Raw genomic sequence first — 24,635 nt, 5'->3', positions numbered from 1 at the left:
CAGGGAGGCGAGAAGAGAGCTCCGCTCCGCTCCCGGGCAGGGAAGACCCGCACGTCCCCTCCGCGAGCGGCGGGCGGGAAAAGCCCTGCTCCCCGCGGGGCGCTGCCTCCGCCGCCAGCGCCGCCGAGGGCGGGAAGGCGGGCACCCGCAGCCGCTGGCGGGACGCCTCGGCGGGGCCGCCGAGCCCTGCTGGCCCAGGTAGCCTGGGCAGGCACCTGCGGAGCGGGGCTTCCCGGGAGAGGCGGGCTGGCAGGGCAGGCTGCGACCGCCGGGGCGGCCTAGGGCCAGGGCCCGCCGCCTCCCGCGGGAGAAGCAGCCGCACGCAGCTCGCTGCCGCCCGCGCTCCGCTTGGCATCCTCCTCCTCCTCCTCCTCCTCCTCTCCTGCCAGTACCTGCTTCACCCCACTCCTGCCGTTCCCCTCCTTCCCTCCTCCTCCTCCTCTTTCCCCCCCTTCATGCATAGGGATGGGCGCATGCGCGGGCGGGCGGCCTCCCCGCCTGCCGCCCTGGGCTAGATGAAGCCGAGCGGCGGCGGGGCTGCCAGACGGGCGGCCGGCTCCCGGGCGGTGCGTGTGCTGCATGTGCGTGTGTGTGCGTGCGTGCGTGTGTGTGTGTGTGCGTGGTGTGTGTCTCGGGGGGGCGGGGGGCTCGCCGCGCCCCCGCCGCTCGGTGGCCGGCGACCTGAAAGAAATAAAAGGCTCCGGATAATAATCGCGATAATAAAAGGGAAAAAAAAAGAAAGAAAAGAAAAGAGGCAGAAGAGAAAAGGGAAAGAAAAAGAGGGAGGCGAGAGAATAAGGAGAATAAAAGGAGGCTGGGCTGCTTTGCATTGAAGACCGGGGCGCTATTGAAAGCGCTTGAAAAGCGGCGTTGTTCGGCGCGGGTGCGCGCCGCGGCCGGCGCGGTATATTAGAGCGGGGCGGCGGGCAGGCAGCAGCGGCAGCGCCTCCTCCTCCTCCTCCTCCTCCTCCTCCTCCTCTCCTGACCCTCCCCGTCCCGGAGCAGCGGCGGCCTGCAGGCGGGCGGGCAGGCGGGCGGGCAGCGCGGCGGCGGCGGCGGCGGCATGCGTGCGCCCCGGCGGGCAGCCTCGGCGGCGTGCTCCCTCCTCCTCCTCCTCCTGGCCCTGCTGGGGCTGCGGGCGAAGGTACGTACCTGGGCACCGCGCGTCCCGCCGGGCTGCAGCCCCTCGCGGCGGGGGACGGGGAGAAGGGAGGCTGCGGCGAGACGGGGCTGGGCTCTCGAGGCCGCCGCGCAGGGCGAGCTGCGGGGGTTTCGGTGCTTTTCCGCCGAGACGCGGCTCCCGCAGGGATTGCGGTAGCCGGCTTCTAAAAAAAACCCGAACTTTCAGCGGTTCACAAGGCGCTTCTGCGAAGCCCGTCCAGCGGGCGTGGAGTTACTGCTGCGAACTTTCCTGCGGAGATGGCAAGCGCAGAAGTCCTCCTTGCAACAACGATTTCTCTATTTTTTAATATATATATTTTTTTACTTCCTGGGAATGAAAAATGGAATTGCTGGAAATGGCTTTTTTTCCGAAATCACTTTTTTTTCCTTTTTTCTTTTTATATATTTTGTTTTAATCCGGGGCTGATGGCAGTACTCTTGGGGTGGCTAATGAGCAAGCTCTGATCTCAGCTGGGCAGCCCTGAGCACGGAGGCTGTTTTCCCCGTCTCAGCTGCACCTCGGAGAAGGCAGAGGGTTGCGTTTCCAAGGTGCTTCAGCTACATCGTTGTGTTGGGTTTGCCCTTGCCTATGCGCTGTTGGTTTGGTTTGATTTCCTAACGATTTAGAAGCCTTCCTCACATACACGGTGTTGTGGTATTGGTTTTTTTTTTTGGAGTTGGCACTTAAGATTCTTTTTGAGCATTCATGGTATTATTTGTTTGGGATGATTTATGAGCCTTTCTTATGGATGTCCAACAGGGAAAAGCCCAGGAGGCATTGGTTGTTTTTTTAATATTATGCTTGTGCCTCTTGAAAGTGTGCTTAAAGTTAACTTTCTCCTGTCTGCAGAGTTGTTGTAGATTGCATTTGGGGAAAAAAAAATAATAAAATGAGGTAACTCTGTTTCTCGTTTCTTGTTTTCTTTTTTTTTTTTCTTTCTTTCTCCTCCTGTTCTTTCTTGGGATTAACAGGTGACTCTAGCATCGGGACAGTTCGAGTTGGAGATCTTATCCATGCAAAATGTGAATGGTGAACTGCAAAACGGAAACTGCTGCGATGGCACCCGAAACCCAGGAGATAGAAAATGCACCAGAGATGAGTGTGATACCTATTTTAAAGTTTGCCTGAAGGAGTATCAATCGCGGGTCACTGCTGGCGGCCCTTGCAGCTTCGGATCCAAGTCCACTCCTGTCATCGGAGGAAATACCTTCAATTTAAAGTACAACCGGAATAATGAAAAGAACCGGATTGTTATCCCTTTCAGCTTTGCCTGGCCGGTGAGTGTGTGGCCTGCTCTGGGCTCTGCCTCTGTTGGACGGTCCTGTTTCAGATGGCCATAGCGAGCCGAGCTCGAACTTCTTGCACAGGGGGAGAGGGACCAGGACTGGGGAGGGAGCAGGCATCTTGACAACAGCGTTGGGAATCGGCAGCACAGAAAGGAGTAAAATGTGGTGGTGTTTTTGTTTTTGTTCCCTGGGGCTCACAATGCACAGCCTGTCGAATTTGGAAGTCAGATGTGCAGTGAGGGGGATCTAAATGGGTCAGGGAAGCAAACCCAGTATCTCTGCACTTTACAGCATGAATAAGTCTCTTGAGACTTAGAAGGTCAGAAGTTCATTTTCCTTTTTAATATTTTTTTTTCCTAACCAGTGAAGTCTTGGGCTTAAGCCAAAAGAGCAATGAGTTAGGGGCTGTAGAGGGATCCCGTGTGAAAAGTGTGTGTCATAGCTGGCCTACTTCCCTGGAGCGTGTTTGGGAAAGCTTCCTGCTTCTCCCAAGGGGAAATCTCACTTCACTGCTTGGTGTTGATGGGAGCTGCTGTTGCTGCTCGTGGTGAACTAGTTGCCAGCTTCCCTGGGAAGCTGCTGTGTTTTGAGGTACTTGCAGACTCTAGAAGCTAAAGACTGAGAAAAGCCTGGCCTTAACTTTTGGTCCATTTCAGCACACTTTATCCTGACTGCTTGCCTCTGTGGTCCATGGCTTCCTTCTAGTTGTGTGCAAAACTCCATGGCTCAAGGGAGGTGGGGCTTTTTGCGGGGCACTTTCCCAGTGTTGTCTGCTGTAGCAAATACAGGTCAGCCTCACAGAGCAGTGAGATGGAGGATGGGTGACCCCTTCGTTAGCTGAATCCTGCCTTGTTGTGGGGCATGTGAAGAAGCCTGGCTTAGACTTTAGTGCTGCTTGTTCCTTCTGAGGTGCTTAAGAGGGTTGACACTTTGATGTGGTCAGTTCTATAGAGGAGTCCTCACTGCACAGAAGCTGAGGATTGTCTTTGCCAAAACAGCTACAATCCGGGACAGACAGACCTGCAGATGCAGGCACCAGAGTCATAGGGTTTCTGGACAGAGAAGGCTGCCATGGCCTCGGATGGCAGGAGGTGCCTTGCTTTGTGCCCAGCAGTGCTGCCTGCAGGCAAGCAAAAACTGAGGGTGACTGATCTGGGGGGCTCTCATGCACACACGACACTCTGTCTTTTGAGGTGGCTCTCTGGGGTGTTGTGGTATGAAAGCTGAAAACTCCCAAATTTATATTCCTAAAACTCCTATTTGGAGATCACCTAGGAAACAAAACTGTTTTTTCCCCCCCCCTCCCCTTCTCCAAAGGTGCTGAGCAGACAAGTTCCCACCGACTGCCTTAGGATATGTTGATGCTCAGCAGTTTTGAAGATCCAGTCATCCTAACCTAGATGCCTAAGGTCATTTTTGCGAGGGGAGGAGGGCTCTCATGTGCACGCAGGGGAGGGGTGAATCGTGTTTCCTATCCTCTTGTCACTATCGCTGCTGGCGAGGTGGAAGCATGCGTAGACTTTCCGCTCCCTCCAAAGCTTGGCCCTTCCTAGTCAGATAAGGACTGGTTGCTGGGAGGGCCTGGACTTTTTTTTTTTTCTGCGGGGGGAGAGGGAGGAGGGAAGAAGCCCGCCCCAAAAAGCATTCCTTCTCCAGTTGTGGTGTAGACACCCACTTTGTAGTCCTTCGGCCAAGTACTGCAGGCAGCCATGTGTTCTTGAAATGTCCTGTGCTGCCTCCTACCTGCCTCTGCTGTCAGTTGTGGCTTCTGGAGTATTGAGGGCTGGAGAGACACAAGGGTGAAATCAAGTCTGCATTTTTAAGGAGATAGTATTACAAAGTACAATAGCAGAGTTAACAAAAGTGTTCTCTGTTGGAAGTACAAGTCCTTCCTTTCTTGCTCTTTCTCTTTTTTTTTTTTTTTCTCTAACATGAAATGAGATAAAACTGTTATCAAATATGCCATCAAAGGGATAAAGGGCTTTGTAAAAATCTGAGGTATTTGAAGCTCTGCCAATGGCTGCAGTGCTTGAGTTGCAGATTTTGTCTGTTTTCAGAAAAGTCAGGTTCATAAAGGATTTTCTTTTTTTAAGCCCGAGCCCCCCTACCCTGCTCCCAGTAGTTTGAGTGCCTTGAATCTGAAGATATGAGTATGCATATAAAAAAATATATGAAAACTGTTTATGTTTCTTCTAACAACCTCTCCCTTCATAGAATTTGGAAAGGAAATCTGTGCCTAGGGGGTGGGGACCCTGTGAGAAGTTTCTTAAGCTTGCCTGCATCTTAGTGAAAGAAATGCTTCTATTGTCCTGCTGAATCTAATTGAGCACTGGAATCCTAGAGCAGCAGCAGCAAAACCCCGGTGCAGCCTTTGTAATGTGTAAAACTCAACAGCTTCAGACACTCCGGTACCTAAGACTGGAATTTTTGGAATAAACTTTTGCAAATTCACATGCAGAAATGCACTTTTTAAGGTTGTGATGGTAGTCTGTCTGCAGTTATTGAGCCTGCCTCCCAGCTCTAACTTGCAGAGGACACAGCTTTATGCTAGCCATTGTGAATTTCAAATGGCATTTGAACAAAAGAATATCTAATGTGGCAAAGCTTTTATTTGTACTAAAATTGTGTACACAAATCATTTTAGGCGTTTTAAAAGCTCTACAGATAAAGTAGTAAACTTAATTAGTCAACTCAAATCTGATGCTGAAATTTCGGAACATAAAAAGATTTCTTTAAACGGGTGAACACTCTTGACTTGAGTAAAAGCTTGAAAGCAGCATTGCATTTACCAAACAGCTAATCATGAGAGTTGTCTTTGAATGCATCCAACTGAAAATTACAGTAAAGGTAAATAGGAACTAGACTGAAATGTTAATCTTGTTGCGCTTGAAAATTCATGCTCATCTCTGAATATGTATTGTTTTGTGTTCTGCTGTCTGAGGGAGGCTTTTCTTGGATGTTCCAGCTTGAGTCAGTAACATAGATTAACAGAACAGTTTGGGTTGGAATGGACCATAAAGATCATATAGTTCCAACTGTCTTGCCATGGGGTGGACACTTCCCACTAGACCAGGTTGCTTAAGAAGTCTTGTTGCCATGACTACTTTAAAAAAAAATAATCTCTTCCCATGTCAAGCTGCCCTTTCACACCTTTTGTGAAAAACAGTTATATTGCATTAGAGGTCTTCATTCATCTTGCAAGAGAGGAAGAAAAGAGAAAGGTGTGTGTTAGAAGTATTGTGAGATTTGGCCGGTAGTTATAGCAGTTGTAATGAAGATTTGAAGTGTTGGAGTCTTATTAATAACTTACGTGGTTTGCTCTTGTCAGTTTTGATAGGTACCCCTGTGAGTAATGGGTGTGGAGATGGTGGGCCATAAATTAAGTGATGGGAGGTTTAAGTAAGTTGCTAGGATACAGGGCAGCAGAGCAGCATAAAGAAACTAGAGTGCATCAGAAAGCTGCCCCTGCAGTAGCTAGCAATTCTTCGTAAATTGAAAGAATAATAATGATGATGAGTAATTAAAAAAAAACCATGTAGCCTTGCATTCATCTTGAGACTAGTGACTCTCTTGACAGGCAAACCTGGCTTACGAAGCCATATAGAAAAGTATGGAACAAAAGAATTTCCATGTTCCACTTGTCGCAGTCTGTCTCAACAAGTTTTGTTTCATGGTAGACACATGCTTGTCTCTGACATAAATAGCTTGCCTTTCTGAAAAAATAGTGTGATATGTGCTGTACCTTAGGGGAGCTGTACATGAATTAACGAAGCGAAGCTCAGCACTGAACTTTGCTTTTATGTAAAGAAAGATCTTTTTGGGGGTTTGGCAAGACTGTGAATAAGAAGGAGGTCAAACTTGGCAACTCCTTTGGTATGCATAGCTCCAATTTCAAATGCCTTGTTTATCCTGAAATTATGATCCTTGTAATTATTTAATATTGGGGCCAACTGCACCAACACACCAGGAAACTACTGATGTGGAAAAAAATGTTCCAGCATCTAAATGACTTTAGCATAAAATATAATTAAAAAGGCTTTTGAACACTTATTTCAACTGTACTCTAAAAAATAAGTCAGTCTTTCCCCTTTTTAATAACAAATCTTTCTGCTGGTGGTTCCTGAAGACATAAAATATGTTTTCTGGGTAGGCATTGTTTTCTCTGGCCAAAAAGAGATAATGAAAGAGCTTTAGTGTTTTTTCAGCTTAATGAACTTTTTCTCCCTGTCTTGACACAAGAGGCTTCCAAAACACTAATTTGCAGCTGATACTAAAGTACCAGTCTTTTGAATCTGAGTGAAAAGCATAACTTCATTCAACTGCTTTTTTTTTTGCTTTTCTTTTTTTCCAAAGAAAATAACACACAGTAGGTCACAGTCATAAAACTAAAGCTTGTCTTTAGATTTTGTTTTTCCTTCTCTCCAGTAAACTTTTTGAAAGCTTGCAGAGCAAATGCTAGGTATTGTTCAAGTTTTTCTTAAAAGAATGCCTGGTAAGTCATCCTTCAGCATGGGCAGATCAGAAGAAATTTTTGTTCTAACAAGCTGCATCATATTAATGAAATCCAAACTGCATCATTTATGTTGACTAATGAGTTAAGAATAAATCTTCATCACTCAAAGTGCTGAAGGATTACTATCCAAAACGGAACTGAGAGTATTTAAGTGACATCTGAAGCGTAATTAGCATCCACGAGACTGTTTTTTTTCCTAGGACTGCAGAGAAGCAGTACATCCATTCAGAGGTTTTGGACTACTTACATGTTCTTAAGAGTTGTTTGTATTCCAGTCAGTTCAGAACTTCATCTTACTGGTAAATCCATTTGACTATATTACCATAATATGTCTAAAAATAAATCCTCATCTTGCCTGCTCCAAGAATTTTTGTTTTTGTTATAATAAAGGCCTGCTCCAGTTTTAGCTTCAGTGGCAGCTGGATTGGGCCTGGCATTGAAGCTTATCTCAAAACTTTCTCAGACTACATGCATCCAGCATTGCATGCTTGTTCATGCAGCTGGAAGTCTGCATGTCTGAAAATGAGTTGCATAAAATTGATGCTTTATGCTTAAAATTCTAGTTAAGTGAAAAACTTGCTGCTGCATTGCAGACTAAAGGCTGGAATATAAGTAAACTAGTTCTGAAGCTAGTAAAATTGGGCCTTAGCTAATGAAGTGAGATGATGTGCCCTGCGAGAGACTTGCACTCTCATACGTGGCACTTACTCCAGATTCAGTTCTAAAGTGTGATGCCCTGCAGCACATGCAGAAACCTTACCCTACAGTTCTTATAAGTATTTCTGTGTAGGTAATATTAATGACAAGATTGGTTTTGAAAATTCAAACTAAATTTGACTGCATTTCTGCTGATGGATACATATTTTCAGTGTTAATGGGTGCAGTTCTGATAATTTTAGCTGGTAACACATATGCCTTACCATGGGGAAAGGTATCAAAACTAGAAGCTGCTGTGTTCATTTCTTGTTATTCCATGGAGCTTGTGGTTCTGTGGTCGCTGTTGTGCAGCATAAATTACACTCATTATTGTAGTATTCAGAAGAAACTGTAAAATGTGAATAGAAGTGGTTAAAGTGGTTTGTAAATAGTCAAACATCCAGAGTCCTTTACCAGCTCAACCCAGTTCTTATGCACTTAGGTAAATAAGTAGAAAGGCTTCTTGTTCAGGCTTGCTCTATGTGAACCTGGCTGTTTTGCTTGGCTGGCTACTAGGTATTCCCTCTGTTAACCTTGCCACCCTTTTGTAACTGGTGCATTTAATTATCAGTGGGATGCTTTAAACAGGTAGGGGAACTGATAAGAGCAGGTAATCTGCTTGTTGGGGAATGTTGAAAGCAACCATTGACATTTTGGCCTACCTGCTAGCCTTTGACTAATGGGGATCTGTGAGAAAGTAACTCTTTAAGGAGATAAGGCACTCATAAAAATGCTGTTGTCGTACAATGTACTCTGCTAGCTGAGGTAACTTAAAATCACTAGTTTAAGAAGAAAGGGGAGAAAAAAAGAGGCGCTGTACCTTTTTTTTTAAAGGAGGGGAGGAGGGAGCACCCCAAGTCTCCCCACTCTATCCCAGTACATTGTTCAGTTAATGCATGCTAGTTTTATGATAGGAATACATTGTAGTCCGGCCACCCAGACAGAGGCATTGACTGCTAATATTAACCAAGAACAATAGTGTGGCCATACTGACTGCAGTGAGGATTACAGAACATAATGGGGCCTATCCAAAAATAATGCTAATACAGGACAAGCAACAGGAAGCAGCAGTGGACTCAGCATTGCTCGGCTCCCAGACAAACCATGGACTTACTTCACATAATGGCAACTTCAGCACATTATGTATTCACAGGATACTCATTATTCCAGCAGGCTTGCCAGATCAGAGATCAGCCTGGTTTACTGGATGCTTAAGCGTATGCATAGTTTGGATAGCGGTACTTTTTGTGTCCTTCATCATTTGGCAGAAGGGTGGCAGCTGTATCACGGAGAAGGTCTTGACTTCATTTACTGGCTTGGCTTGTGCTGAGGCAGAACAGGGTGGGGGGGAGGGGAAGTCTCTCCTGAAAGCTGCTAATATAGCTAAGTTTGTTTTCATGTCTTCTCCTTTATGTGGCAATGAAGTGTTTACCGGTGCTAACAGCAATGAAGAAACTACTCAAAATGAAAACTGAAGGAACAGTGTGCTCTGTTTTCATGTGGGCATATTCTGATGAGGCTTTTGGCTGTGCTGCCTGCTTGAGGTTCAGCTTAGCTCTTGGCCATGGACTCTGAGGCATGAGATTGTTACAGCTTAGACTGTTTATATACACAGGGCTGAGAGAGTAACAGCTTTATAGGGTGTTGCCTTACCCTTTTGTAGGCTGGCCCAGAGAAGAGCTTCTTGATGGTGTTGCATTCGACAAAGGGTTAGGTGGTTTCCCTTCTTTTCCCAAATATGTCAGTATCTCCTCTGCATGAGGAGCCAGTTGTCTTCAACTCCTTCAAAGGAATATTCAGTTGTCAACGTTGTCTGGCTGACCATGGCATGACGTTGCGACACATCTGTATAGCGTCATCATGGCTTGTCTTGTGGCAACAGGGGTACCCAAGTGAGAGACTTGCTGATGCTTAGAGGAAGTGGATTTGTGACTAGCCTTAACTCTGCTCAGAGATGCCCTGTTCCCTGGCCCTCGGGCACTTTCAACTACTCCTCAGTTTTTGTCTTCCCTATCTCACCCCCTTCCAGCTGAAAGGAGGAGGCATTGCTGGAGCTCTTGGCAATTAGCTGTGGCCAGCTGTGACAGTGTGCTGGCCTCCTAGCCTTCTTCCCTGGGATGCAGGCAGGGTGTGAGCACTGTTCTCAAACTTCACAGCTGTGTGTGGCTGGCAGAGCACGAGGAGAATATTGCTGGGCTTAACCTGCTCTCCTTGTTTGGCAGAGGAGGAGCAGGCGCAACATTCAGAATGCAAACTTCCCACTGCATTTGTCTAGTCATGGTTTCACATGCTCAGCAAAGCTCTTGCGTGGTTAAACCACAAGGATAGGAGGAAAAGAAGTTTGACTAGTTGCAACCTCTTTCAAAAAGGAGGCAGTCCTTCTGATAATGAGCCTGATGTTTTAATCTTGCTCTGTCCCACTGACTTGCAGAATGCTTTTGGAAGCCAAAGTACAAAAACTCCTCTTTTGGATGGATGAAGGGAGGAAAGAAGGTAGTCAACCCAGGAGTTTTAAACACCTTCTGCTTACCTCCAGCTGCTAGTATTTAATTTAAATAACCAGAGAAGAGATTGCATTGCCCTTTCAGACCATTAAAAGGAACAGTTTGTGGTGGATTTTGGGGTCTCCAGAGTCATTCTTGAGTTATATTATCAATGGATCGAAAGTAAATTGTGGTGTCTTCAGGAAAATAGCTCTTAACCCGTTCGTGCTTACTTTGTTTTTTGGAGTGTGAATTTAACCATTTCCACCTCTCATGGCTTAACTCATAGGAGTTTTGCTGCCTTTCAGTCCTCTGGGCTGACCAGACTCTGGATGTTCTGCAAAGTGTGCCAGCTTGCTGTTCCTGTCAAGCTGCCTTTCCTCTTAAGCCAGAATCCTTGCCTTCTGGTCAAGCTCAGGTTTACAGTGGCTAATTGGGTGTGACTCTGGAAAGTTCACTGCTGCCTTGTTGCCTAGGACATTGCTTTGATGGAGTAAGGTGCATGACGGGGAATTCTGGTGTCTGGATATATATATTTATTCAAAGATGGGCAGAGGTCATCTATGGGCATGGGAAAACTTAAACCTCCACACTATAAGTAGTCATTCCTGAGATATCTGAATTGTTGATCTATAGAGTGGGGATGATATGCACTTAAAAAAAAAAATCTCAACAGTGCAGTCTTTGCACTGACCTGCTTTTTCGGGGGGAGGGGATGGTGGAATTGGCAAGAGGTATGTGATAGTTGGATTGTTTAGGGAGGCTGGCTACTGTTGTGTGGCTGTGGGTGTCTGTGTGTCTTTTGTTTAGAAGTGTCCCATCTTGAACACAAAGTCTTGTCCTTTGTCCCGTGCTGAGAGGGGCAGAGCCAAGAGATTAAACTGCCATTCTTTGTATCATCCCTTTTCAGAACCGGGATTCTTCATTTAAAATATTCAGATGGGGTGAGAGAGGGCACACAGAAACAAGGGAATTGCTAGGGTAGATCTATTCCCTCTGTATTTTGTTTCCATCCAGTTAACTAGCAGCATCTGCTTCCTGTAAACAAACTCCCGTGTGGTGTTGGAAAGTGGTCACACAAGTATCTAGCAACAGTAGCACTTAAAGCTAGGATTCAGCCTTTCCTTTCCTTAAGGGCTAGGTGTGTTGGTAAACAGTCCTGAGAACCAACCGGGAACTGTTGCTATGAGTTTAGACAAAATATCTTCCAAAACAATTATGCAAGGCCGAAAGGAAAACATCCTTAACTTTATTGGAAGTAGTGCTAGTTGCCATAATTAATTCTTTATATCATAATATTTTTGCAAGCTTGCAGTAACATGTTGTGCTTGTGCTTCTCAATGTTGGTAATTAAACCAGTGAGGAAGCACCCAAGATAGTGCCATCTATAGCTGTAATATGGCTCAGGAGTTTTATTTTGGTTTTGTTTAATTTTTTTTTTACCTCTGACTTGTGTAAGGGCTCCTTAAATCTGCTTTAACTGATGTTAAATGATCGTGTTGTGTTTTATATTCAAAGTTTCTTTCAAGTGGACAGATATTATCTAGAATAGTAACAAATATCATGTAACTTTCATGAAATACTAACAAAAAATGGTTTGGACCAATGGAGCCTCTGCATAGAAGTTTGGGTGCGTGTCTCGGCTTGCCCAGCTTTGCTTACTTTTTGAAGCATTTTCCCACAGTTATCAGTGAACGAAATGGAATCCTAGTCTGCTTTGAATATGAAACATATTTAGGCTATATTCCAAGCCGGTGTCCATCACAAACTAGGTTTTCATTCAGAGGCTACATGCTGTGTCCAGTCGTGAGAAAACAGTCTGCTTCAACTCTTTTTTTTTTTTTTCCTTTTAATTATTTTTTTTCCTGTCCTCTTAAGGAATTTGAGGTCTGCCTTACGCTTACGCCCTGTAAGCAGCTTCTTTGCAGAACTGTATTTTGTTTTCTGTTACAAAAAGGGTGTTAAGCACTGCAGGCCACAAATGAGCAGACTGTGACTGAGCACAGATGTACAGTTATGAAGAAATAAACCTTCTGATGTATGGCTTCTATGACAAAGCATCAAAACCTTTAATGGAGACTTTTTATTTGTTCTATTATTGTTCTCATCACCACAAAGTTGTTACATTTATCGCTTTGTTTATAGTTACTATTATACTTTTTACTTATATTTAATTTTTTCTCCGCTTTTTTTTTTTCTTTTGGGAGTGTATGTGTTTTGGTTTTGAATCATTCTGTAAGTTTGGATAGGGCTGGCTAAATGGCGATTTGGAAAGATACAGCTTGGATAATAATATCTCACAGTAGAGCTGGGGGAGGAGATGTTTTAATGGCTCTTGTTCTCAAGTTAGGATAGGAGATAAAGGTGGCTTAGATGTAATAGCTGGCATCTTTCCAACCCATGGAGTCACTTCAGTTAGTTTATGCTTATGATTATTATTACTGGAGTGCTAGAGAGCTCATTGGCAGATTAGTTTGTCTGTAAATGTGACTCGAGGTGGATAGTGCGTCTTCCCTTTCCCTTCTCTTCTAAATAGTCTGATCTTAGCCTTTGTTTTACAATGCTTCTCTCTCACCCCACCCCCTCCCCATCTCCATCAGTTCTTCCCTCAGTTACCTGATACTTGTGGGAGCTGTGATGGCCCTCGTGCAGACAAAGCTTTCAAAGGGGGTGCTGAAAGGCAAAGTCCCTAGAGATCGTGCTGTCAAGGCAGAGCACAGTAATCTTAGCAACACTTCTTGCTTTCAGGGTGGTTGGGGGAAGGGACATCAAGACTACTTTTCTGTAACTGAAATTCTTTTGAAGCAGTTTTTGAGGGTGGGGAGTTGGTTTAGTTTATTGTTGTGTGTTGTTTTTTTTTTTGGATGCTGCCATGTTTTCTGTCTTCCCTGTGCATTTCTTCCACACATGCTTTGTTGTTGCTACAGCACAATGTCAAAGGTTGTACTTCTGGTTAAGTACCTAAGATGCATTAATGATGACAAAGATGAGCTAGCCAAGGTGAAAGGTCTTCTAAGTCGGACTGGATAAGGTAGCTTATGGGGTTTCAAGCAGATCATGTTTGTCTCAAGTATAATCTATTACCTATTTATGTTTTCCAGTATTCCATCTTAGGGTAGAGATCAGGATTTTTCTTTTTAATTAAAATTGGTTTGTTTTGTGTTTGTTTTGGGTTTTTTTTCTCAGTCATGTGTGACTTTGAAACTAACTCCTGTTTCTCTTTTGCAGAGATCCTACACATTGCTTGTTGAGGCATGGGATTACAATGATAACTCCACTAGTAAGTATTCATTCTGCTTGTCTGCTTAATTTGGGCACCTTGATTTCCTGTCCATAGAAAGGCATTTAGTAGTCCTTTGCTTACTGTGCAGGACATGAGGCGACAGAAAAGCTCTCCCTCAGACACTTTAGAGCAACTACTTCAGGCTCTGTAGCAGCCTGTCTCCTTCATGTTGCCAGTAGAGGGTGAGTAGCTTGCTCACCGAGGCACCAATGGTTTGATGCCTAAAAATAGATGCTGTTAATTCCCTCTCTCTCTTAAGGGAGAATAAAAGCCAAGGGGCTTCTCCAGGTCTGGATTTTTTTTAATTAGTGATATTTAGAAGCCTAAGTCTTGTTGACTTGTGACCTCTCTATAAATTATTTGCTTCTCAGAACATGCTGCTTAAAAAAAACCAACAAACAAAATCTCCATAAGAATTGTTATAGATACCCTTCTAATGACTGTAGATGAGAAATGGGACTGACTACCACTTTTTCCTTGGGAGCTGGATGTCTAGGGATTTCTATTCAGGGGCTGAAAAATATTTACCAGCCACCACCTGGCAGAACTGACTGGAAATCAACGGTGGGAATCTTTCCCCTGGAATGTCTTTGGATTATTTCAGAAACTTTCTGCTAAGCTTTTTCTGCTGCACAGAGTCTTTTGAGCTGTTCTGCTTACTGTTAACTGAAGCAGGTGGGCAAAATTAGCTCTATTTTTCAATCTAAGGCTGTAACGGTGTGTGGTAAAAGCCACAGGAGAAAGTAGGAATCTGAACTCATAAATCTTTTGTTGACACAGCAAGCCTTTTCCTTCAACAAGGAAGCGGCAGCACTGTGGTCTTACACAAATCTTGTAACAGTTTCTTGTAGTCTGCTTTGGAATGCCAGATGATAGCCACACAGTAATGAAATGGACTTCATGCTTCCCAAATTAAGGCCTTGGAGAAATGTGCACGGTGTTGTGGTGTTAGATTTTAACTAGTGAAGAGTACACTGCTTGGGAATGGCCTTTGAGGCTGGGAGCCTTGCTGCACATACCTACTCTTCAATTTCCTTTTTATGTATACATGGGATGTCCTGTTAGTTCTTAGTTCTAGAAAAGAAGTTGTCCGTTGCAGATGACTCATGGCACCTGTCAGTGATAGCCACGGTTTGCTTTGCAACTGGCCACCTCCAACACTGTTGCAGTACCTGTGATTCCAAGCCTTACTGCAGCACAGCCGTGGAGCAGTGGCTGGGAAACATCTTGGCTCTTGACTACAGTATGTTTTATGGAGGAGCAGAAAATAGATTGCTACAGCAGCAGAGTTATATTAAAAATGAAAGATGCCTGAATTCAAAATTAAGGTCTTGTTTACAGTAGGTTCTGAGAGTTTTCTCAGACTGGGTCTCTACCATTTTTACTATTATTAGAGCTCATCTTTTTTCATTAAACAACTCCAGTTCCAAAGCTACACAATGAACCCTTTCTTTGCTTTCATGTTCTGGAAGTACAATTGTCTTCAGAAAAAATTGCCTCATTTCTCAGCAGTACATTTGACCAAGTGCAGACATGTTCTTACATATGTTCCTGATTTGCATTCCTGCACTAGCTTTGCTGTCACACATCCATCTGTAGGTCACTTCAGTCACTCCATTGCACAAAGCTTTTCCTGTGTACTGCATCAGTTTACTTGAAGTTAGCTTTCCCATAGCTGAAGAAATAAGTCTTGAAGAACTAGTTAAGGAAATAATTAGAACTAAACAATTATCATCATATTATGTGATGAGTATTTTTTTGATGTCCATAATTTTCTTCTACCCTAATTACTACTGAACTGTAAGGACTCTGTGAGAGCTCTCAAACAAAAAACCCAATGGTGGATTTAGTAGTCTTTGTGTAACTTTTCCATAGCTCTAGCATCCTCTGATCAATGCAGTCCTTAGGAGATCCTGGAGTGGATGCTTCCTTCCCCCCTCTACATTCCACTCCTCCTACGTTCCCTTTACCACATACTTTCTCTTGTCTCCCTTCCAAGAGTGGCTTGCTGTTAAATTCTGGCCCTGCTGAAGTTGATGAGAATCGTGCTTTGTTGGAGCCAAGATGCAACTTAAATGGTTTTCTTACTCTGGTTCTTGTCTGGATGCCATCTTGCTACTGTCGCTTCATACATAAAGCTAATGGGGCTGACATTGCATCTCAAACTATGTCAAAGAGCTATTGTAAATTACTGGTATCAGTTGCATGTGAATTCCAGTTGGGCATAAGAGACTTCAGCACAATGTAAACCAAGCTGGAAGTTGTCTGAAACAAAGACTTTAAAAAATAACTGTGGTGTCCTTGGCCACCCAAACAGTTTAGAGGAGTCTGGGCTTTTTTTGTTGTTGTTTCCTGATGATGGGTTGTTATAATTTCCAGAAATTGGACCACTGAAAAACAAAGGTGGGCGGTCAAATTGCAAATTTCCTCGTGCCTAAAATCTCTGATGTTGTCCACTGAGTAAAAAGACAGATTCATAGCTTTGAAATGTAGCCACAAAAAGCAAATGAAGTCAACAAACTTACAGCAACATACAGAGGGGAAACTAAAGGTGTACAGAAGGTCTCTCTCTTCCACTTCATCACTTTCTAATTGCTTAATGTTTCCTCTAACCTTTCCATCAAAGCATAGCGCTTCTGAATCAGATGATGTCAGAGGAGTTAGGATGATTGCTTTCTCTCAAGCCTGGCTGAGGACTTCTTTTTATTTACTTAACCAGTCTGCTGCTTTGGGATTGTTTACTATAAAACTTAAACCGTTGTTGGTGTGGGCTAAGAATGGAAGAGCTGTTGCAATGCCTTCCCTGAAGTCTGGGTCAGCATGCTTGTGTAAGTGCCTGCTAACAGGTGGGAATAGGGAAGGGTGGAGAAATTTCTCTGCAAGAAGGAACATGCCAATGCTTAATTGTGAAAACTGTGGGTGATGGCTAATGGAATTACTTGAATGTAAATGTATGGTGGTAGCTTTATAATGTGTACCAAATGAGAGATGTTTCAGCCATGATCCAAAGTGAAATTGCAGCTGGTTTTCATCTGAGCCTTTAAAAATTAAGTCCAGTGGACTAATAAGGATGTTTCCATTTGAGTTCAGCCTGTGGTTAAGGGCTCAAAAGAGCCAGGAGCTGGAGAGAGATGTCATAGACATACAGCAAGGACACGCTTCCTAATGAGCTGGCAGATAGGGCAAGAATGATAGAGCAGAAGCAAGAGGAGAGATCTCTCTTCCAAGGCGATTGTTTTTCTGGTGCCAAGGACTGAAATAGCTGTCAGTGGTATGTTGCCAACAGGGAACTGGAAAAGACTGGAAAAGAAACTGTGTGTGTGTGTGGAGGGGAGGGGTTGTTTTGCAAAACTAAATTGAGCATTATTCCCCTTCTGCCACTTGCAGGAGAAAAGGATAGAGTTGTTTTACTCGCAAGAAACAGGATGTCTTTATGCACAGCCTCGGTATTTGGGGAAATGCTTTTGCTTTCCAACTGAGCTGTAGATTGGGGTGTAATCTTGGCAAGTGCAGCAAAGCCATCTCCAGTACGCATGAGTGAACTCTAATCGCTTGACTAGCCCCATTCAAGACAAACAGATATGCATCTGCTTAAGTACCTCTTAGAATTAGTCAGTAATCTTGTTGATGAGATCTAAGAGCCTTACACCTGCACAGTACAGGACATGATATTGCTCTGGATATACCAGTATGTAAAAGTCCTTAGGCATCTACCTTACTTGTGAATAGGATTTAAATTAATAAAGGCCTGCATGCATTTGAAAGTCTTATGCATAGATGTGGGGTTGGGGGCTTAGTGCCAATGAGTAATAAAAACTTATTTAAATGGAAAATATTACAGAACCAGAAATACCAGAAGGTGAATAAGTAGTTGCTGCCCTTAATTTCACACTGTAAACACGTAATGACTGCTGTGGTCTAAAGCCAAGAATACCCCCCAAAATGGGTAAATGCTTATAGTGTGTGGGTATTGACACTCTTCTGTGGTTGTGCAGCAAGTGCTTTGACTTAACTTTATTCAAAAACAGCAGATGAGCAGGCAGGATCTAGTGGTGAACTGACAATGGGTATCTGAGGCTTGAGAAGCCTGTTTGGAAGTTCATTTTGAAAGCTACAAAGTAAAGGTCCTTAGCAATACATTTAAAAGTATTTTAGATTAAAAACTGTAATCTGGAACTTGATGTAGCTACTTCATTAGTCTTCAGGTCTGCTTTATGTAAAATCCCCAAACTTCCTTTTGTAATTGTTGGAAGAACAAGCTGAACAGAAGTATGTTTTAATTCTTAACACTTGAATGTGTCAGTGCCTCACATGCTGCTTCCTAACATCATTGGCAAGCTGCCTTTCTACCTAAAATTTTTCAGTTGCTGGATTACACTCCCATATACAGAACAGTGCAGCCTAGTACTTATTTTTGGTTTTGTACCGTGTCTGCAAGGGTATTTTGGCTGTTTTATAATAAACTTTCACTCGGCAGTCAAGTGCTTGCTAGCAGCAGGTTGTAAGGCAGTGTCAGATCATTTAAGTCACAAGACCTAGACTACAAAGTGAAATACTACAGATATATACAATGTTCTGAGCTAATGTAAAATATTATTATTTCAAGCCATAATTTAGACAGTGGTAGGACTCTAAAGGCCAGAAGACTTTTGCTAGAACTAAATGTCGAGTAAAAAGTCTAAACTCTAAAATGCTCTTTAGAGAGAAGGGGGGTCTGTGGCTCATATATGCAGTAATTTGAGTTCTTTGCTTGGAGCTCTGGTAGTCTTGAGTTTTTAGTGTCAGCTAACATCTGAGGAGAGAACTTCCGCAGCATTTCTCAGCCAAAACCTGGTGGGATCACTGATGTCAACTGAATGCCAGAGTTGCTAGTTTTCAGTTCAGTGTTTACACCAAAGTCCCAGAAGGCTGCAGACGTTTTGTGGTGCTTATGTTCCGTTTGTAGACATTGCTTTATTAGGCTATTGTACTAGGATGTTTTCGTAATTTTTCCAGTTAAAAACAAAACTAGTACCATTAATGGAGAAGCCTGAAAAACCGCATTATGTACCAATCTATTGGAGCTAAAAGTAAAAGCAGCTGAACTTGCTTTAATCGCGAACTGTATGATTCTTATTGGATATCCTCAAACTGCAGAAGGGACAAGTGATTGGCAGTAACCTAACAGTCCCTTTTGATTTCATGCTTTGTTCAGTTTGATAATGCTGCATCTGTGTTTCAGTTAATGCTTTGTATCTTCAGGGCAGCCTTATCTTACTTTCTCAAACAGAAAATTAATAAAGCCAACTGGCTGCCTCAGAGTCTTGTCTGCGCACCTAGAGAGCTGTGATGTGGGAGGTAATGATACCTAAATGAAGTTCTAACTCTGACATCTCTGCTGACTTCTAGATCCTGATCGCATTATTGAGAAGGCATCCCACTCTGGCATGATCAATCCAAGCCGTCAGTGGCAGACTTTGAAACATAACGCAGGCGTTGCCCACTTCGAGTATCAAATCCGTGTGACTTGTGCAGAACATTACTATGGCTTTGGCTGCAACAAGTTTTGTCGACCAAGAGATGACTTCTTCACTCACCATACCTGTGATCAGAATGGCAACAAAACCTGCTTGGAAGGCTGGATGGGACCAGAATGCAACAAAGGTTTGTGACAAATGGTTGAGCCCTGAGTGTTGGGCAGGCTTGGGTAGGATTTGAGTGCTCTGTATTCAGGTTGCAATTTAGTGATCAGTCTGTGCAGACAACAGGGCGAAGGACTGATGGGACAAATGAGTAACTCTTTGCACAGAGAACTAGGAGAAGAGTAGTTTGTGCCTTGTTTTAAAATCTTGGAGAGGTCTGACAAGTACTGGGCACTTAGCAGATCTGTTGTTTCTCTGATTATTCACATCTTTGCCCTTGGGAAGAAAACCCAGCCCATTGACTTCAATGGGAGCTCTGCTCCTGACTTCAAAAAGGATTTCCCCTTTGGTGCAGAACTTCAAGACAAGCAGGAAGGAGAGACTTGTTTTAGAGCTGACCTGGCAAGTGTAAAGCTTTGGTGTTTGAAAAGTCCCAGGCTGTTTGTTCTGCCTGAGATGATGTTTAACATGTTTATTAGGGAATGGCAACATCCTAAGTAATTTCAGAGAAAGCAGGACTACAAATAGGAAGATTATCGGCATGTCTTGCTGACTGAGTTTACCTGCAATTTAAATAGACGCTCATCTTAATAGCCTGTCTGTTTAGAGATATGGCACAAAAGTAAATGCAGAGTAGTTAAAAGTTGCTTTGAATTAGATGTAAATGCAGGGAGAGTGGGCCAAGCCACTGCAAAAGACAGAAAAGGAAACCTGTAGACTTGAAGTGACTTGGAGCTCTCTAAGGTGAGACAGTTTCTCTTGCCTAGAAACTACTCTTCGGACAGTGCTAGGTATGATTCCTCTCCAAAGCTAGCTGATACATTTCCTGTTGCTGGGAACCACCTACCTTGGTTTTCCTTCCAGTAGACTTGATACAAGGGACTTGTTAAAACCTTGGATTTAGTAGGATTACAATGCTGGTAAGAGATTAAAACATTCCCACGAGTGTGAAGATGCAGGAAGCAGGCAGCATGTTGATACTCTTCTTTTTTGTTTTAACAGCTATTTGTCGTCAGGGATGTAGCCCCAAGCATGGTTCTTGCACAATTCCAGGCGAGTGCAGGTAAATGCTCCCTCTCCCCCCTGTTTTCCACCTCCCCAAATAATTAAACAAGTGATGTTAAACTATAGGATTGGGGAGGGGAGGATGTTTTTAGTCATGTTTTTGACCAAGCACATGATTCATGCTGACTTGTCCAGAATAAGGGGGGGGGACAGGCTTTTAGTGCACTGATAATTTTAAGAAGCTTTTGGTTTGTGAAGTGGTGGCACTGGAGGAGGGGGTATGGGATAAATCATGTGAAAGCTGCCTAATGAGAATTGTTTCTGCATAAACTGCAAATGTTTTCTGGGTATGTTTTTTTCAACAGCCTGATTAATAAGCTTCTTCAAGTACAAGCCTGAAGTACAGGGTGGCTTTCCTCTCCTCTTCTTCCTTTCACTGTTTTTCTACTTCTTCGCTCCCACCCCCTGTTTTTTTCCATCAGTAGGCAAAAGTCAAGCATTCTTTAGAATGGGATTAGTTAAATTGTGAGCCAGGCTCTGAGTGCTGAGAGGTTAATAGCTGGGATGAAATCTTGTCAGTAAGCTCCAATGAATGCAGAATTTTACTCCTGTGCTTTGAAGTCTGTTCTGTCCTGGCAAGGAGGCAGTGAAAAGCAGAGTTTATCCATAACCCAGCAATTAAATATTTGGAATGCCTCAAAATATACAGCATATATTTACAGTGCAGGGAAGCTTTTTTCCTTACTAATAGAGGGTTAATGGATATTAAATGTGGACATTCTTTATCAACAAACTGTTTTTTAGTTGCTTCATGTAACCCTTTATCCTATCTGTTTACATGCGATAGGGAACTGAGGGCTTCTGAGGTTACAAAATGTTGATATTGATCCTGTGTAGGAGGAGTTAAAAGTGGAGTCTGGGTATTCACGAAGAAAACTCAGAAGTCTGAAGGAACAGAGTAATTTTTGTCTAACAAACTTTGGTGAATTCTCTACTGCTTGAAACTTTTGCATGAAGCAAACTGCTTTTCTTACTACATGAGCTGTAGTTCAATCGAAACCTAAACCTGGGATGTCTGATGGACTATATAATATAAAGATGCATAAGTAGGCACAGTGGTTCATTCTTTCTCACTATCCCTGTCATCTATGCTTCAAAAAACAAACAAAAAAATCATCAAAGAACATTCTGTGAATATAAGAGAGGAAGTAACTTCTTATCCTCCATGAGAGACATGGCAAAGTGAAAGTCCAGCCATAGGATGAACTGTTGCAGCTTATGTTCAGTGATTTTAATGTTAAGCAGCACTGATATAAGCTGGTTAACCCCCAGAATACTAAATCTAAATCTTTTTTTAATTAAAAAAAGAAAAAAGCCTAGCAAGTAGTAGGAAGTATCGGGGGGAGGGCTGGAAGGGGGCAGATGTCAAGAGGAGTATATCAGTCAAGGCTACCAGTGATCTGTGCTTCTGTCATCAGAATAAACATGCCTTGTAGGGGTTGCTGTCTCCTAGTCAGAACAACAGGCTTTGTTTCCAGATTTTTTTTTTCTTTCCTTTCTCTTTCTAAGTCTCTTACCTCCCACTCACTGCCCAGACATGCACTAGTGCTCTTATTTACTTAAGGTGCAACTTTCCCACACTTGATTTGCATAGTCTTGAAACAATGCTGTCCTTCTGGTGCTTTCAGATAACTTCTGCTTGCCAAGTTAGACCAATATCTTTAAAGTGAACACAGAAACAAGATTTTATTTTCTTTTAAGTTCTGATGAGTCATATAGCCTGCATGTTACAAATGCAACAGTTTAAAAATAACATCCCAGCAGAAACTGCTCTGGGTTCTGGTACAATAGACAACTTGCAAACATTCTTAAAATATCCTTTTCCCTTCTGGTGCAAGTCACTTTCTTTAATGCAGGCCAGCCAACAAAACCATATTTACTTATGAATCACTATACAAGGAAAGCTAACTTTAAATTTCTCATGAGAAACTACCGCATACATATTATTAAACGAGAATTATTGCCATGAATCTTGTTTTGGAATTGGTATCTTACTTTTTTTACATGCCCATAGCCTTTATCCAGTTTTGTTTGTTACACTTTGAAGTTGATGTTTGAAGAAAGTTGTATCTTTGGCTCTAAAGCTCATGGCTTTTTTCTGTGTGTTGTTTGTATTTTTTTAAATCACTTGTTTCTAGTTATACTAGCTTTAAAGAAAACAAAAAAACCCACCACTTTGGTTTGGCAGTAAGGAGTAAAATCCTTTTATTTGGATACTTATTTTTGCAGGTGAGGTCCCTTAGTTTTGTTTGTGTATAAGCTCACAGGCAAGTTGCTTCGAATGCAATGCAAATTAAAAAGAGTATGTTCCTAAATTTTGATCTTCGTGCATTCTTCTTATATTCCCTATACAGAAGGGAGCTTCCAAGAGCTACTTGAGAGAGGTTGTTTTGCCTGATCTGGTTTTCTTTCATGTTCTTTGCACACAAAGATGCATAAGTTGGACTAGCTTTTTTTTTTTTTTAACATAAAAGCTAGTAAGAATTTCCCATTGGCTTGGAATAGGCTGCCATTGAAATAGCTATTAAAAAAAAAGTTAAGTAGGATGTAGTTTGTCACCTGACATTTTTAGAAGGGAATTTGGACTTATCACTAGCTGTGTGTGATTGCTAGATCTTCTAGCTTTTTCCCATGAGAAGAAATTGCCAGTAGAAGAATGGTGGGGGGTTTTCTAAGTAAAAGCTTAGATGACTTCTGTACAGATGAGGTTTGTTTTCATAATTTAGTGACAGCTTAGTGCTTAATTGCTGCTGATCAATTACTTTCAGGACCTGTTAATGAAATACAGTACTTCAACAAACCCTTTATTTTCACTTTGACTTGTTTTCCTTGTTTCTATCTATAGATGAACTTTAATTTGAAGAATCAGTGTTCGGCCTTCCTATTGAGAACTAAAGGAAAGCAAAAATGAGGTTTCCCTTAAGGAAGCTTTACTTCCTTTTAAGTATAGAATTCAGGTAGCTCATTGATAGTTGAAATAAATAATTTAAATAATAATCTTTCTTCAGACATGAAATTGAAATTTCTCAGAATTGGTCATGTTTTAGTTAGTCCCTGAAAAGAGGTTGGCATAAATCAAACCCTGAAATACGCCAACAACTGATCTTCGAATACATGTAAAATCCTGATGTGTGATGTTTCCTTAAATCTCTTCCTGTGCCCCAGTTCATGCTTTCTGCAGATGTCTTCTAGCTCAGGATAAGGTTAACTTCCGATGGAGCAGAGAACTCCTAATGCTTTGTTGCATTTTTGCATTTTGCCTTGCTGAGGGCTCAGAGATGGTGCTTATGGTTTTGTTTGTCCCAGCGTGGCTGAAATGCCTGGAACCTTGTATTCATGAGGATCTCTAGATAACTGTTGTTTCCACTGACTTTTTCTCCCCCCCTCAGTTTCTAAAGCACCCTGTCAAAGTCCAGAGATTGATTTGTAGTGTACACCCACCCTCTCTGCCACATTTGTGTGAGGCTTCAAAAGAGTATTATTGTGCTGAATGGCCTCATGCTGGTTCTCTCAGAACAGTTACTCAGGGCTGGCTACAGAGACCTTGGCAAAATCACTAAAATGTTTGTTTACAAGAAACCATTAAACAAACCTTGAATAGTTTTTTCCCTTCCCCTCATCCTGTCCTTCTCTCCCCCACCTCCCTAGTCTTTCTGTAAGCTTTGGAGTTCTACAGTCACGTACACAGAGCAATTCTAATGGAGTTTTGGTTTGTTTCTCTCTTCTAATTTTTATTTTATTTTTTTTTTAAATGAAGGTGTCAGTATGGATGGCAAGGCCAGTACTGTGATAAGTGCATTCCACACCCGGGATGTGTCCATGGCACTTGCATTGAACCATGGCAATGCCTCTGTGAAACCAACTGGGGTGGTCAGCTCTGTGACAAAGGTATGCTAATCTTACGGATCGCCAAGGGTGACACTTGACACTGACAGACCTAGCAAGGACAAAGTGCATGCAAGGCTAAGTGAGCCTCCTGAAACATGGTGGGAGTTCTGTCCTTCAGTTACTTAGTGTTGTCTCCTCTGCTTTTCTGGTAGTGTTAGCATAAATACTCTTTAAGTTTTCCATGTCCTGTCATACTCCTGTGTGCAGAGGTATTCAGTAAAGGCTCTAGAATAATGGAACACAGTGTGCATGTGGTGATGTTTCTGTTCTTTTCCAACCATGGCTGTAATGCTCCTCACCTCTTGCAGATCTGAACTACTGTGGCACCCACCCACCCTGTTTGAACGGTGGTACCTGCAGCAATACTGGCCCTGATAAATATCAGTGTTCCTGCCCTGAGGGCTACTCAGGACAGAACTGTGAAATTGGTGAGTGTTTGATGCAGCTGCTGAGCTGCCACTTGGCTGTTAATTCTTGCCATCTTTTAGTGGCTGGTTTTCAATGCGTTTTATGAGTTTGGGGAAAGGTCAGTTTCTAATAGTGATGTCAGGGCTAGCTGCAAAGATCCAGATTTGCTTGTTCATGCTCCATCCTGAACAGTTGGTATCTCTGAACATCAGCCTACTCACTAGAGAGTT

At 43.0% G+C, this 24,635-nt stretch overlaps 1 protein-coding gene across 2 annotated transcripts in view; it reads left to right on the top strand.

Moving 5' to 3' along the window:
* Nucleotides 1-532: 532 nt before the first annotated feature.
* Nucleotides 533-24,635, top strand: part of JAG1 (jagged canonical Notch ligand 1) — a 36,514-nt gene continuing 12,411 nt past the window's right edge. The window contains exons 1-7 of one of the 2 annotated variants that reach the window (XM_051614841.1): nt 533-566; nt 2,134-2,439; nt 13,369-13,420; nt 18,812-19,066; nt 20,047-20,107; nt 23,867-23,997; nt 24,306-24,425. In XM_051614841.1, coding sequence (XP_051470801.1) covers nt 2,176-2,439; nt 13,369-13,420; nt 18,812-19,066; nt 20,047-20,107; nt 23,867-23,997; nt 24,306-24,425 — 883 coding nt within the window. In that variant the 5' untranslated portion in view covers nt 533-566; nt 2,134-2,175. Of the gene's footprint in view, nt 567-630; nt 1,145-2,133; nt 2,440-13,368; nt 13,421-18,811; nt 19,067-20,046; nt 20,108-23,866; nt 23,998-24,305; nt 24,426-24,635 lie in introns of those variants that run through there. The other variant, XM_051614840.1, reaches the window with a different exon arrangement.

The sequence above is a fragment of the Apus apus genome, chromosome 3 (genome assembly GCF_020740795.1).
Source record: "Apus apus isolate bApuApu2 chromosome 3, bApuApu2.pri.cur, whole genome shotgun sequence".
NCBI lineage: Eukaryota > Metazoa > Chordata > Aves > Apodiformes > Apodidae > Apus > Apus apus.
Note: the sequence above shows the minus strand (reverse complement) of the source record. Positions and strands in the feature narration are given on the sequence as shown.